A 16,951-nucleotide genomic window follows, 5' to 3' on the forward strand; every position below is an offset into this window, starting at 1 on the left:
CCACTCCTTTGACATTAATATTTGATTCTCAAGTGTAGCTTAATATATTTAGTAATTAATTAATTAAATTAATTTAGTTTTCGGCAAGTATGTACTTTAAGCTAGGCTAGTTTAGCTAAACCTTTTAGAATTAGCATTTTATAGAGTACTTTTCCATTATTGTGTAGGTTTTGGGTGAAATGTGTATCTTATCACGTAAATATAAGTAGTTGCATTCTGATATATTCTTTCTCAACTTGATATATTGACTGTCTAGCTTATTCTTATTAGCCATATTAGCTAACTAGCTATAGTCCACTCTTACGTGGACGTATTGATGAATGAGAAGTAAAAGGAACCACCCTCGCTGCCGAAACCCGGGATCGAACCAGGGACCTTTAGATCTTCAGTCTAACGCTCTCCCAACTGAGCTATTTCGGCGAGCGCATATGAACGAATGGTCCATACAGACTTATATACTTGGGTAAAAACACTCACAACGACTTGTTTTTGTTTCTAACATTTGTTTCTAACATTAGCTGTGTGACCACAGTTAGCTAGCTACACAGGGGGTGTAGCTAGCTAACTGTGAGCACACAGCTCCACATTCCCTCTTTTAACACTACGGGAGAACCGCTAAAGGTTTACCAATCAACAGGACTCTGACTTCCGAAGAAAAACCGATATCATTAACAAAAACACAACAACTTACTCGGTAGCTAAACAAGTAAACGTGGAGATGAAAACTTCAGGGAAATGAACTCCTTGTAAGCTGCATTTACCGTTAACCGTGTTCAGCTAACAGTTGCTCCAGCTAACTGTTGAACACAAGATGGCGCCATTGTTGAACAAACAGCTGGTTGACAGGCTCTCCACTGTGGACCTCAGTCCTCTGAGAATAATAATAATGGATTAATGACACAGCATGAGGGTTGTATGAAACTGAAATCTGCCAGGCATTTTCGCTCAGTCTCATTTCCTGTTTCCTTACCTTTCCACAGCTGCGGTGCACTCTCAGTCTAAAAGCCTCAATCTCAACCAGTCCTAGCAGATAAATTCTATTGTGTAGGTGTAGTGAGGTTGAATTTATAGCTATGAACGACATTATTCTATTGCATAACATTTGTTTTTTCCTCACAAACAAAATCAAAGCATTTACTGTATGGAGAAATAACACATTCTGCAGCATTACCTCTCTGTGATATAGACTGACATATGTGGAAGGCATGTGCAAGCCTTTATCATATTTATATGTTAGCACATGCTGTATGTAACACTGCATATCTTAAATATTTATATATATAGTGATTTACTATGTGTGTTTTTTCCAGCCCCTTCTGAAGCCGACATTTCACCATGCAAAGAGCGCTTCCTGAAAAACATTAGAGGTGGAGTGATTAAACATCTGAGCATCACATAACATTAAAATCTATTCAAGTGTTGCTGCAGCAAGAACTTGGACCAGCAGGTGCAGGGAGCCTATTTTTCTTTAGCCCCATCCACTACGGTGGGCAAAACATTTGTCAAAGTCTACACAGGTTGAATACCTGGCCATAAATCACAAAACAAAGGTCAGACATTTATACTTACTTGTTGGCTATTGTGATGTATGACTTAAGACACCCAGATGTGAGGACATTTCACAGTATGGTTGGCAGGAGCAATAGTGTGAGACTCTACTGTACAGTGGTAGAGAACAGTAAGGCTAGCTCATCTTACTCTGCACTTCATGTTTGTGTTTTTCTCTAAAGGGGCTCTGCAGTTTTTTCCCTTTATTAGTCATATGATGTCCGGATGCCAGCTTCTATTCCTCTCATCTCTCTTTTCCCCCTAATCTCCTCTCCATACTGCCTCTCTCTCTCTCTCTCTCTGTCTCTCCCACGTTTTTGTTCCTCTGTCATCCTCCAAGGTGACTTTCCTTCCTTCACAGACACTGCAGCTGTTCCTCACTTTGTTCTGGAAGGCCTGAGTGTGGATAAGAGATGAGAGTGATGCAGCCTGGCAGAATAAAGAGAAGGAGAACTGAGAGAGGAAATAAGGGTGTGAAAGAGGAGGGGATTGATGAGATTATCAAGCAGGATGGAGGAATCTACGGTATCGACTCAATGCACAAATCAGTGAGGCAACAAACACACACACACACACACACACACACACACACACACACACACACATACACACACGCACCACATACACAAACAGATTTGCTAAAAGAGGAAAATACAGTGTCAACATCAAGAGGTTGAGCTGTGTCGACAGATGCTTACCTGACTAACAAGTTTCATCGTCATTAGTACTGGTGATTAGCACAGTTGTCACATCACTGTGAGGCATAGCCAGGGTTCAGTACAGTCAGCATTAAATACTGCAAGTATCTGGGACGGAGTTTCTAAATTTAGGGATCAGAGAAAACGCGGAGAGGAAACAGGAGATGTAGAAAGGGAGGGACAGCTGTAAAAAAGAGAGAGACAAATTTGGACAGCAAGGTCCAGAGGAAGAGGGTGGGAGGAATTCCCAAGTTACACTGAGCAGGATGAATCCAAGCAGCTCCCTCTTAAGACTACAGAAATACAGCTGCATTTGTGATGGAAGCCCAGTGACAAAACGGTCTATTTAAAAGGGCCCTTAATTATGATAAAAGAGTGACAAAATTATTACAAATTATTTCAGTACTCCATTTAGAGATCAGATTCTTGTGTATTCTTAAATTGTCAGAGACTTCACCACATAGAGAGAGTTCATTGTCAGTCTGCATTTATCTGTAAAATTATTCTGTGAATGATTTGGACTATTAAGCCTGTAATCACTACATGTTGTCCCAGGTTGTTAAATTGAAAAACAGTGTGCAATTTCTTCTAAATTTCTTCCAAGAAATTCATGTAGATATTTTTCTTCTTTTCAGTATTATAGCAGATTCTTTTGTGAAATTAAAACCAACCAATAGAACTATGAATGAACATGAAATGTGTATGAATTGACACAGTGAACTGAGCAATACTTAGATAGATCACCTTTTTAATACAGATTCTGTTCTGTTCTATATAATAACACATAATATAAATCTTATACAATACTAATATTTCTCTATACACATGGTCATAAATGTACAGTACAGTATACACACATACAGTATTAACACAAATACACTTATTTCTCTTTACAGTATCTTTCCAACCCGCTCAGAATTTATCACAATGGCTGATTTTCTGTCCGGCAGATGATTGTGACCAAAAGAAAAACAATCTTTTTGACTAAAACCCAAAACAGACACTTCAATATTTACATCCCTGAAAAATGTACATGAATACACAAGAATTATTGTCTTCTGTCTGGCTCACAAATAGTGTAAAAGGGGTGAGGATGAAGGAGATAGCCCAAAGCCCAAGAAACTCCCCATGACTTGAGCCCATACAAAGTTTAAAGTGTACTCTATCTACTTACTGACATAAATCTTTACCTACTGTAACACCCATAGCACAACAGCTGATTGAGGGCTGGCTTATAGTTTTATGTCCAGCACGAAATGAGACATGAAGCCCTGAGGAGAAAGAGAGACACAGATGTAATGTAACATGCCCAGGACTCAGTCTAGAAGCTGACAGAGGCTTGTCTACCCCTGCAGTCATTCAAAGTGCTGTCCAAAAGAAGTGACTCTGTCCTCCAGAGCAAGAAAACAGCTAACATGAGGCGATGTCCCATGTCAGAAGTTGGGATTTCTCTGGTTTACAATGCTAATTTACCTGTAGTGACAACAGATACAATTTAAATGAAGTTTTAACAAAATGCTGCCCTTTGATTTCCACTTTAAAACTGAAGTGATACAATTTCAGCAGTATTACAGTGGGCTGTGTAGTTACATTTGCCCCTCGTAATTTGCTTTTATGTTATGCCCAGTGGCCTCTTGCTGATAATCAGTATATTAAGTCCCCTTTCTTCTCTCTTCCCCTGTAATGTAAACCATAAATACAAAAGCAACAATTCTGTGTTCACATTCTCTTTGTTCACATCCTAGGGGTCATTGCTTTGCTCATGATTTATTGCACATTATTATGGACACGCACAGCCATTTATTCATTTACGCATACATGCACTCATGCAAACATACAAACACAATCACGCATCCTTCCGCCCTACACCACCATCATCATTATCATCACACTCGCAGTTTATTAAAAAAAAACATCATGCCTTTTAGCTTGAATTTGCACACATTCATCTAAAATATGGTGCTTACTGGAAATTAAATCGGAATGAGTTTTTTTTGCAGTTTCCTGGTTTCATATGAGCCTGTAAACTTTGAATCTGTATCCTTGCATTTGCCTGCCATTAATTTGCTATACCATAAACAGTATGTGCAAATGCTGTCACACATTGTTGTAAACATACAGCACCACGAGAATATATTAATAACTGAATTAAGGCATGATAAAATAAGGGAAAGAAAGAGAAGTATAACAGACTTCCTTTAATATTTTCTCACTGAGATTATCTGTGCAGGTAGATATTGGTGTGCTTTCACAGATAACGATTAAATATAGATCAATGTGCATTAAGTGTAAGTATGTGTGTCCGTCCGTCCGGTTGTGTCTGTCAGTCTTTCTGTGCATATGTACATGCACATGCAAGTTGAGAGTGCACACAGGAGCAATGCTGTCATGTAACCCTTACCCTGCACACGGGGTGCACAAAAGTATGTTCAGTAGCTGTGGCTATAGTGTTGTCAAAATGCTTGGCCAGTGTTGCCATGGAGACACAGTGGCCACCTTGTCAGTCAGGAAGTGGACTAATGAGGGCCTGTGTAAGGATGGCAGAAAGCAGGCTCTAATTAGAGCTCAGGATTCACCTGTCTTCACATCTGCATGGAACCAGAGGTCATGGGATTTGTCCTGACCTTTGAAAACTAACTGGTTCTCATTTTTCTCACACCCATGCACCACTATTCACATAATACATCTCCAGCAAATTGGTGAGATACATAAAATTCGTCAAATTCACACACACACACACACATACACTCACACTCACACACACACTCTCACACACACACATGCAAATACACTCTGACGACCAGACTCATTCCCTCACTGCCTCTGTGAGGCAGCGATCAGTGCCGTCGCTGGCCTCCACCCGTGGCTTGCGAGCCTTCCTCTGGCCTCCTCCCTCCACCCAGGAGTTATGAATAACTGTCCCCCCGCTGGGAGCTGGGTCCACCTGCAGAAGGGACACTACCCTTTTCTTGACACGTGTTTTGAGGGCACGGCGCAGCTTCTGCCTGGTGAAAGCGTAAAGCAGAGGATGAAAAATAGTGGTTCCATAAGCCATCGCCAAGAAGCAGAGGCGCAGCCGCACCAGGCTGTCGCTGGGACCCAGACACAGGATGAGAACATTGACTGCAGACAGAGGGGCCCAGCAGCCCAGGAAGGTGGAAATAATGATTAGGGACATTTTTAGGACGCGCCGTTGACGTTCTCGACGGTCCCTGTGCCTTCGCACTGCCCGTCTCAAGGCGATGATGGCAGAAACCGAAGCCTGTACACCCATGGAGGAGGCAGGCAGCGGTGAGGTGGCGTGCGTCTGGGTGGTGGCTGAAGCCGGCGCTGGAGAAGCAGGGGTTGCTGGTGTGGTGGCAATGGGGGTGGTGGCAGCAGTACTGACAGTAGTGACTGTTGCTCCGCTGTCAGACACTCCCTGGGGCATTGAGGAGAGTGGTGGGGGCGATGTTGGTGTAGGGGTGGGAGAGGGAATGAGAGGAGGATGGGCAAGGTTCTGGTTCTGATTAGAGGACACTATCTCTGTGGACAGGCTCAGGTTCTTCTTCCTCTGCCTCCTGCAGCGTATACTGCAGGTGGAGTCCTTTGCACGCTTACTCCTCATCATGTGGGAGCCAATGCGAATGTTGAGGGCCTGCAGGATCTTGGAGTAGGTGAACAACATGACAGCCACAGCGATGAAGAAGCATGGCACTTGGAGTAATAAGTGGTAATACATAGCCAGACCTGTGTAATACCCCTGCCCTCCTACACACAGCAGTGTCCTGTTCTGCCATACTGGAGACAGTTGGTGTGAAGGGGAGGAAGGATGAGTTGAAGGTAAAGAGGAAGGAGAGAGGGAGGAAAAAATGGGGGTCAGTCCAGTGGTGAGCTCAGAGTCATGGTTCTGCCCTTCTGGGTCCTTCTCCTCACCGTCCTCAGCCCTCAAAGAGAAGAAGTCCCCCTCAAGGAAGGGCAGGAAGAAGACGGCCAGAGACACAGCCCACACAGCTGCCAGGAGCAGTGCTGCACGCCTGGGGGTCAGCAGACGACTTGCAGGACGCACTGAGATGTCATATCGGTCCAAACTGATCACAAGCACATTGACTGCCGTGGCCACACTGGTGAACGTGACACAGGCTTCATGAAAGCAGCACAGCGTGGCCAAGCTGCTGACTCCACTTTCATTAGCTGGTAGCAGGATCACAGCCACAGTCAGTGGCAGACACAGCACACAGACCAATATGTCCAGCACATGGAGGTTCACTGTGACCAGGTTGCTGACTGAATCCACCAGGTTGGACTGAGCACAGTAGAGCACAAGCACGGTCAGGTTGCTGCTGAAGCCCAGTACCAGCTCCAGTATCAGCACGGTGGTCAGAGACACCTGAAAGCCCAGAGGGTAGGGTGTGCTCCAGCCTTCCTCTACCCCCACCTCTCCCCCTCCCTCCAGCAGGCCTACCCCCTGACCATCGCTGGTCTCCAGGAGGTCACGATAGCCTTCGGTTTCCATTGACGCCACAGCACTCCTTCACACATAGCAACAGCGGCCGCCACACCAGACCATGCTCTGTCTTTCCTTTTCCTCTGGCTCAAACGAGGCAGTGATGAGGATGATGGTCAGCTCTGTGATTGACTCTATGAAAAAAAAAGAAGAGGGAGAGATGTCAGAGGACATGGAAAGATCAAGCAGTTATCAGTCAGTTTGTCTCATATTTACTCGAAAATAACACTGTACAACAAGTACAAGTCAATCTTGTTAGAATTCACAAGTGAAGGGACGCGAGGTGCAAGTGATCTTGGCAGTCAATTGGAGTCATGGGGTGCAGTTCAAGCTGCTCCTGATGACCCATGATGTCTCACTGGGCTCAGGCAGTTAGACAACAACATGCTTCGCATAGACAATACTAGGAGCAGTTCAGACAGGAATTGGAGCAGGATGTCTCTTGGGGTACATTTGCAGGTATGAGTACATAAAGCAGACTCAGGCTCAGCAGAGGATCCCCGAGCTGTCTACACATTTAAACAAACCAGTGGGGATTTATTTCCTGACTGTGCTCACAGTTTATTCACTATGCTGAATTCTGTTACAAAGATAACCATGCTTCTCATGAGCATGAGTGGGTGGATGTTTGATTCATTATTATGCAACATACATTATACGGGGCCAGAAACAAAGCTTGCAGTATAATGCATTTGGAAACATACAGAAACCAACTACACCTGCACTGATAAGATGGCAGTGACATACTACATGTCATTTATACTTGTAAGATCTAGGCTGGTCCTCCATGATCGACAGCCCACCTTGTGAAGTCCTCCTGTTCAATCCCCTATCTTGTTTTTTTCCCCCCACAAGCACTATAGAACTGTCAGTCTCTAAGTCCAAGAGGAGAGGTGGCAGGGACATTGGTGGGCTGGTAGAGAGACAGTGCAGTACATGTCAACATAGCAGGCACCCAACTGAGGGTGGCAGCAGTTAATAGTTCTCAAAGGGAGGCGTAATGAAGACGAATGGATCAATGATCCACAGACAGTGGCACATAAACAATGCTATCAGAGAAAGACCAGCTCCCCTGGCATCCTCTCCCTACCCCCGCTCGTTCTCATTCTTCGACATCCCTCACATTCATTCCTACTCTGTTCCCTTTTTACTTTACTCGCTGAGAGAAACTACTTTGCATGTAGAGTGAGTTATTCATGGCTGGCTGGATGCTCCTCCTGTGCTTGGAATGGAACCAGATAAAGTGTTGGTTGATTAAATATACTGTAGGACCCCTTGTTGATATACAGTAAGAAAAATCTGTTCCCCTAGTCTCTGAACACAGAGCTACAGGTGTGTCCTTTGTGATATCGTTGACCCCGACCTTTGCTGTCAACCTTTCCTCTGCCACAGCTTTTGTTCTCACCCTCTAGTTTGCCCTTTTCCCTTTGTTTCATTTCACAGTTTTTCCTCCCATTTGTCATGTGGAAAGGACCTGCAGGCAGAACAGGACTCAGTGTGGAACAGTGGTCTATCTTAATCCACTAATGGGTTCCATGGGGTTTGCGGTGTTGCTGGAACATTGATTTAAAGCATCATCGATCTGCCAATTTAACAAGCCTGAGGCAAGGGAGCACAGAAACACAGTCCCAAGCTCATCCTCTCTCGGGTACCTGTAGTCTCATTTGGAGTGCTGCATAAAATTAGTTTTATTCCTTCATTCCAACACCAACTGCAGTTAAAGATTTGAATGAATTTATTTACCATTAACTTGACCACAGTTCACAGTATGATGACTATGTGACCTGTCAGTGAACAACAGTAGTGTGTTTAAAATGTACATAGTGTGGTTAATATGTACAAGTATATATATGAAGACAATGAAGATTTGTAACCCAATACAGATTTGGCCTCTGGGTTGCAAAATTACAGCATAATCATCTGATTCCTTATAGTAGTCCAACAGAGAATCGTGGAGCAAATAAAGACTTTATATTTAACAGTCAATCACTTTACCTCAATCACAGAGGCAACAACCATGTCAATACTGCATTGACCAAGCAGTGTCTTCTATCTCTTGTTAGTGTTTATTCAAGCACTAGAGTAAATTAACGCCAGGAAAGAAACTGATAAACTGTGCCACCATAGAGGTTGATGTTTTAAATGTAGGTGTGCCATGACTGCCAAAAAGTGGAATGATATAACACAACAATCAACTGTAATCTACTTTTTAATATTCAAAGATAACGTGGAAACAAAACAGAGACAATGTTTGTTTGTTCTTTTTGACAAGATTATCAGTCCCATCAAACATCAGGCCACGATCTGTTTCCCTTAACAGTCCTGCCATTAATTACAAGGGGATGGCTGTCTACTGGTGAAATGAGCAGGCTGAATAGCTTTCAACAAGAGTAATTTATGCTGTTCTATGACTAAGAGAAACAATGAGCTACAATCAGTCCTGTGATAATGGACACTTAATAGTGTGTGATGAACTGGTAAGAGATACAAAGAGCCATGGACAAAAGAATAGAAAAAGACTGTGTTAGTGTGTGGTTTGGGGGCATGACAAAATGTCTGGAGCCCTTTATATGAACAGCTGTGACTCTGACCTGTGGCCAGGAAAAGTCACTATATTCGCATATTTACAGGGAGAGAGGGACGAAGAAAATTAAAATGTTTGGACAGGGTGCTGAACTTCGGGTTGTTTTTCTAATGACCAGTGTGAGTGTTTTTCTCTGGGAATTAAAAATGCTCGGGTTCATTTGAGGTTGCATATCAGTCTTATACAATGTGTGGTCTTGGTAACTGAAACACAAGATGCAGAGATAATAATAATAATAATGTAATAATGACCTGGTTCATTGTGTTATTGTGGCACGCTTGTTACAACAAACAATGGTGCTTGCGTGTGTTTGTTTGTGTGCAAGTTGGTGCACATTTGAGTTGAGTTGTCACAACAGAAAATAGCTGGAAACAAGGTGAAACTTAAAAATTAAATCCAGCTTGTGATTGACACAGCAGACAGAGGGGAAAGGCAGAGGGAGCTTAAGGCTTGCACTACATAGCACGTTATATAAAGAAATGACCTAAACAAACAGGCATTGGAATCTATAAAGCCTGACAAGTTTTCTGACAGCTCTGCTTTGGTATCTAATCCTGAAGACAAGCAAATCTGAGGCTCGATTTTCCTAAGCATCAGTTATGTTAAGTGATTGTCACAGGGGATGATTTCATTTCAGTCACAGAGTCTTGAATTGATTTTCTAAACCCATGTGCGATCTGCGCAGTCATTAATCAACAGCATAACTTGCGATCACGTATTGAAATCGAAATAATGTGACTGGTTGGTTCAGTACAGAATTGAATGAAACAATTTTTTTGTGGTTTTATGGATGATTTCATCAAATTTGGAGCCTCAGTTACTGTACATTCTGTGCTTTGCTCCAAAACAACAACAAGCCGACAGTGTCCTAGACTGCACAACCTCCTGGACCCTGCTGTCTGGGTTATTATAGGTGTCAGGTAGTAGATGACAGGTTGCCAAGCCCCCTTTCACAATAGCAGAGGGTAAATGCTCAAGTGGATTTTGTTGTCAGTTCAGCATCTCTCTTTCTTCTTCCAATCCTGTCTTTGCTTGTGCAATCTTGCATGCACTTTGCACACAGACACTCGGAGCTATCTATATATTTAGTTTTTTCTTGTTTCCTGCCAGAGGCTAAATTACTTCAGCCCAAAACAAACAGTAGGCTTCGTCTTATACAACACAGTGTAAGATATTTCATTATCTTGGCATATTGGTTGGTTATGTCATGGTGAAATGACGCACAACATCACCACCTTTAGAGGATACCTTAAAGAAAGAGGCTCAAACTAACACTGAATTGCTCGCATGGTAGGAGATTTGTCTTCAAAAGAAATTATGTGCACTGAAAAGATGTAAAAGGGTGTAGATGTAGGCACTGATATGAACTCATGATAACTGCCGCAAAACGCTGTAAGAGATTTATCAAAAGAATGCAATTAACATGGCGCCGCAGCAGCTCGGTGGAGTTTAAATTGAAGTTTTAGCTTATTGACACAGTCACAACTCTTTGTCCCCTATGTTTAGTCATTGTGTTGCTGTCTTTTCTTTTGAAAGAAGCTACTGACCACAATCGCCTGTTAATGGTATACCTACACAAATATTGTGGAGGCTGAAAAAATCCCACTCAAAACAGACTCTCACGAACTACATGAACTTGCAAACACGCCATCATCTCTCTTCTTTAATCCAACCTCAATGGACAGACACACACTTTACCTATTTCACACAAGATGCACCTCAAATGACAACTACACTTCCAGGCCAGTGCACCTGTCTGATAAACAACACCTCACGTTTCCCCATCTGAAATGAGGCAGAAACCATTTATTAAATCTGGCCCTTTGTGTCATAACTGCTGTCCATTGTGCTGCCGTGTGCCGCTCCGGCACCGGTCCCTAGGGTGCTCTCCCATTTTCACCTCAGTCCTCTGCAATCTAGACGCGACAATGCGGTTAGTGCACATGAGAGTTCAGTATGCTAATTATTTAAATGGAAGCGCCGCCTGTGCCCTCAATAAACGTCATGCGCTCAGTTTGCATATTTCTGAGGGTGTAACAACTTTCCACAAGAGAAAAAGCCTGCTGTCTCTTATAAATCATTTGTGTACTGCTAGAGGAAGTGTGGTGTAGTTTGTTTCTGGTTTGTTGATTTCAGCCTATGTGTCCATCTTAGCATTGCTGTAAATTGGACAATACAAGTTCAATAGCTTGAATAAGAAGCAGCACTTTCATAAGCTGATGTTTCAGTCGTCTGACATTTATCTGAAAAGTCTTGTTTAGGAGAGCACGCAGGTTTGAGTAAGCTACACGATGGATTGTTTTGAGTTAGTTTGTCTCTCTGGAAGGAGCGCTTCTCCTTATCTGCTCCTGTGGTTTATATTCAGGAGTTGATGATCCAGATCATCCTTGAGTCAAATTTGCTTGCATTCACCTCAGCGACAGGGATAGTGCTGTTTACATGAGGACAACAATAACCAAAGTAAGATCTGTTGTGTAGCATCTTTCTCCCAAAAATGAGATTTGAAAATATGTGACATGCTGTGGTAGTAAGCAGTGCCTGCTTGTTCAGATAAAAAAAAAGCCATTTACAAGAGGATATTGTGTCTGACTACAGATACACAAAGATGGACGCGAAGCTGCATTGTATTATGGTTCATTTAGGGTGCTATGTGTGGAGAAACGGTTAACCGTTTCTCCTTTGATGGATTCTTGCTCATAAAACTGTAAAATGTCAGTTCAAAATAGTGAGACTAGAAAGAGGCCTTTGCTGTTTGATTATATAGCACTGACACCAAAAGTTGACATTTAGGGAAGAAAGGGAAACAGATGAGAGAGACAGGAAAGAAGGGGAGTGAGGGTGAAAAAGGGGGGAAAAAGAGAGAAAGCAAACAGGATGATGGCGCATGCAGCACGCTGACTCATGGCTGTCTTAGGTATTCCTAATGTCTGCAGTGAGACAATCGATCAAAGGCTTAATTTTCCCACTCAGTTGGTCCAGCAGCGCGGACAGCAAGCAGCCCAGCTGGTGGGCAGCAGCATCCCTGGCGTGCTCCCAACAAACCAGCCTGGACTGGCCGACAACACAACCTGATCAGTGAGAGCAACAACATCATACCCTATAATGTGTTTCCAATCAGGACAGTTTCAGGGTGTTCAGGAGACATGCAGTTTGAATGTGAGCACGGACATCAAACTGAATACTTTCCGTTTCTCACAGGTGTAAGTGTAACTCTGGAAGTGTTAAATCCACCACTGTTAGCCCTGATGTGAGGCCATGCAACACTTGACACTGTAAAATTTGAAAATGGGTTATCATAACTCCTGCCAAGCTCGCCCAAGACACACAAGACACACAAGAACACCATGTAGTCCACAATGTATCGCTAACTGCCATCCACCCACACAGCCACCCACTGCCAGCCCACATCTCTGCACACGCTCCCTGCCCGTATGCTCTCCGCAGATAAAGCGGAAGATGGATTGCCAACTGAGGTGAACGACATCTTGTGTGCTTAAGAAACTGCTGAATCCCATCCGCACTTACGCCTGAGACAAGTTAGGGAGAAAGGGAAGGGGGGTAACAGGAGGTAAGATGAAAATGGGAGGTAGGTGCAGTGAGGGAGTGATGGATGGGAGGGAGGCTCAGGGGTGTGCAGATGGATGCTGAGTCGTGTGCTCGCTGGAGGGGAATGTTTGTTCCCTGCTCACTACCTCTATCCATCTCTCTTTTGAATAGTCCCAGTTTTGACGCCTCCCCTCCCCACTTCACCATCCATCTTACAACCAGCACATGGCTCTTTGCTTTTACACTGCACGATATCTTTATGCAATCCCCCCAGATCATCTAGATAGACTACTCTGTGATTCTGAATATTAAAGCCTCATAATGCAACAGCGCAGTGCCTCTCACAGATTCCTGTCATTACATCAGAGACTTTGTTGGTAAAATACAGACTCTTAGTCCAGTCACTGTATATCCCACAATTCTGACAGGCTGCTACCAGAACATCAATAGGGAAGCTGTAGCAGGCAGGTTAATTATCATGGCCTGTAATCTATAGGAACAGCTCTGAGAGAGAGGACCTTGGTCTCTAGAGCTCTGGTCCACAGGGTGTGAGGCATCATTATCACCTGACAGCATGTTCGATGGATTTCATTTGGCTGCACCAGTCATTAAAAGCTCTCTTTGTATCCTATATCTAGCTATGACGTCCCAAGCCTGTAATTTTGCAATTACGCACACCCATCAATAGGCACTAATCAGGGCCGTGCAATCACTGTTCTTTAAAACAAGAAGAAATCAAAATCAAGTGTGAAGCCTGAATGAATGGAGTGAAACTGAGTCAGAGCAAGTGGAGTCTCTTACATAAAACACCGTTCTGTATGGCTACTCACCGGCCCATCGAACAGAATAGCAATGATTAGCAATAATGATGATAAGACAATAAAACTGGATAAAATGGGGAGGTATAACAGCAGTTGTTATATTATACCAGTAATTACTCCTACATTCACTGTGTGTTCTAAAGTGATTGGTTGTGACTGGCAATGTCTCCCTCCACATCTCCTTTTCAAAACCACTTGTCATCAGGAGTTAATGGATTGTCCGAGTGCAGTTGTCAGACTCAAGTAGTCTGTATGCTGCACCAACCTGTGTTGATTCCCGCTGCGTTGAAGTGTGGTGAATAAATAGTCATGTCAGAGTGCGAAGTCTGTGGTCTCTCGAATGCTGCTCTGGTGACAAAGCACCGAACCAGCAGCTGTTTGTGTGATAACTGGCCTGATTGACTTTTACAACGACAAAGCTCTGACCCGTGCGTTCTACACGCACAGACCAGCATAACTGTGCTAAACATACCCATACACAAACACTGAAAAGCACACACTGAATTTTAGACATTTAAAGGTGCACTCCGCCAATCATGAAGACCACTTTACTCGCCATATGGAGTATGTTCTGTATTTCTGTACATTTTTAACAGAAAGCTTTCAGTATTGACTTTAGATGGAGTTTTGATAACAATAATTGTTATCCTGGCCTCTGCTGTTGCTGAAAAGAAAATCAAAGCATTCTCGCACCTATCTCTCTATTGCAAGCACTCAATTTACTGTCAAAGCTCTCAGTCCAAGATGCTCTTACAGTCTGTTTGACCAAATGTGCAGAATGAATAAATTGGGTGTGTGCAATGGAGACAAGTGTGAAGCTGCTTTCATTTATTTTCATTTACCACATTGAAAGATGAAACGCTCTTAAAGGTGTCTTGGGAATTTTTGTTGTAAACCAAAATTCTGCTTTACCAAATTACTAAAATGGATCGTTTGTATCCTCGACACATAATAAATGTGTTGCATGCATTTCCTTCCTCATCAAATATTTACAGTTTTTCTGCATTATTTACATTCATATTTACTTGCTAGAAGTTTTCTTCTTTGCCCGTCTTTGTCTTAGTGCCATGCTGTGTTTCCTGGCGCATTACATCCAATGTGTATTATGTCGTCTCAGTACTCGTGCATGTGCATAACATGGAAACGAAACTGGGCACCCACCCGTAAAAACATTACTTCATAGCACTACTAGTGTTCCAAAACCCCAAAGGATACCTTTAACAAGGCATTGCAGTGAAACAGTTGCAACAAGACAATTTTGTTCTCTTGTGGTTTTCACTTTCGGCTGAAATTTAATCACCTTGCTTCAGCAGATCGGTTCTGGCAGAGAGGGGAATCTCTCTATGTACCAAAATATCATGCTCCACAGCCGCCTGAAACAGACTCATGCTCCGAGTCCATGAACAATCGGGCTTAAGAGAAGTGGAGAGCAGATGAAAAGGTCAGATAACTGGAAAAATGCATTTGGAGGCAACGGAATAAGAGCAAAGGAATAAGTGAAACTGATGGGGCACTAGAAAAAGAAAGCCTGTAGCTGTCTTCGGCAGGTTAAGATGATTAAGCTATTTCACTGAAGAAGGCAATTAGAGCTCAATTAATGTCATTTATCTCCTGTAGACAGGGCATCATTGGCCAAGAGGAGAGAGTATCACTGCAGGCATCTGTGCTGTCAGACAATAATGAAAGACAGAGGTCTAACCTGAGGAATGGAGGACCAGCACACACTCATACACACAACAAAAAGAAACAAGGATTCATTTTCTATTCCCACAGGAAGAGGTTGAATAAGGAAGCCAGGAGGGGCAAAGTAAATTAGACACATACTGAATACTTAGTGGTGTCGCTATAACCCCATTTACACTTGCACCTAATGCCAGTCAGCTTCAAACTAATGTAGCAGATATATCAGCAGCATGAAAATATACATGTAAGTATTTCAAAACGTGCCCAAATATGTTACATATTCCTTTTTAATGTCCATGGGTGGCCACATTGAGCCCATTAAGACTTTGTACTTCCATGCTGCCTCTGTCTCCCTCTTGATTGTCTGTTTCGCCCTGGTCACTCCAGCTCTAATGATTTATCGTTCCATCTCTTCTCTCCATTTGCTGTTTGCGCGTCTTACTTTCTCACCATCGTCCTCCTGCTTTCGTCCCATCTAGCGCCAAGATCGGCTGCATCTCTATGTTTCCCTGCTCTCACGCACTTTGAGGAACATTGTTATTTACTGTATTAGGTTAGGGAATTAAGTGCAGTGTGCTTTTAATTTCACGTGGTGAACATGAGCACTGACAAGGAGGATGAGCAACCTCAGCCATCAGCAATCAATACGTCTACTGTATGTGTCAGGCAGTGTTTCTTTTTTTTTGCACTTTTTTTTCTGCTGTTATTGTGGTTCAGGGGCAGATTTTCATCTGTGCCTCATATTATTTCTTGCTAGGTAGTGTGCACTTGTGTGTATTGCTCTACAGGAACACAAAGGTTTCACAGTTTATTTCTGTGGCTTAGGTCCACTGGGACGATTAAAAAAAGAATGAGGGCCAATCCAGTCCCAACATTGTTCTAATTAGGAAAAAAAAACAAATATAGTCACTGTTTAAATTCCTTAAATAACAGCTGCTGTTAACGCCTGTTGCTGGAGTCTTTTACAGCAGTAAATGTGATTGTTTGTAGTTACTGCAGTGACAGTTTGCTCATTCACTAACACCTGCCATGCGTCCAAACAGTCTAGCCATTTGTTTACAATGCAAATTAAAGATACAGTGAAAAAAAAATTAATTAACATGACAGCTCGAAAAATCTGAATTGTCGTTGAAAAATAAACTCATGGAAGCATTTGTGTTTGCAAATCAGCAATGCAGCTGTGCTGACCTTTAAGTGTACTGTAAACATAACTCGATTATTTTCACGAGTAAAAGGCTTTTAAACCATTAAATTCCAAATCAAAACAAATCCAGCACAGTCAGCTTGCTAGAATCACAAGGTGCGGCACTCCTTGGCTCGTTGTGCTGAAACAAAATATGACAGCTACCTTCAACTGCGCTGCGGCAGCTAACTGGAGAGTGACGCGTGTGCTGGGATATTTTCCCACCAGCAGCATCAAAGCTTCTCTATAAATACATGCACAGACGCAAACATACAATGACCCACATGCAACGCAAACACACCGGCTGCCACCATGCAAGTGCATGGAAATTGGAATACGTAAAAACAATTGTCCTTTTGGGATTTACAACAGGGATTTAATGTGGAAAAGAGAAAGAAACAC

At 42.9% G+C, this 16,951-nt stretch overlaps 1 protein-coding gene and 1 non-coding gene across 2 annotated transcripts; both read right to left on the reverse strand.

Annotated features, from left to right (window-relative positions):
* Positions 1-347: 347 nt before the first annotated feature.
* Positions 348-420, reverse strand: trnaf-gaa (transfer RNA phenylalanine (anticodon GAA)). Its single transcript has one exon. It is a non-coding gene; the product is annotated as a tRNA-Phe (tRNA).
* A 4,632-nt stretch (positions 421-5,052) lies between these two features.
* On the reverse strand, positions 5,053-6,741 carry LOC139218309 (G-protein coupled receptor 22). The gene has a single exon (XM_070849876.1). It carries the CDS (start codon positions 6,739-6,741, stop codon positions 5,053-5,055), a length of 1,689 nt encoding a protein of 562 aa, XP_070705977.1.
* Positions 6,742-16,951: the final 10,210 nt, after the last annotated feature.

This window comes from Pempheris klunzingeri, chromosome 2, assembly GCF_042242105.1.
Source record: "Pempheris klunzingeri isolate RE-2024b chromosome 2, fPemKlu1.hap1, whole genome shotgun sequence".
Taxonomy (NCBI): Eukaryota; Metazoa; Chordata; class Actinopteri; order Acropomatiformes; family Pempheridae; genus Pempheris; species Pempheris klunzingeri.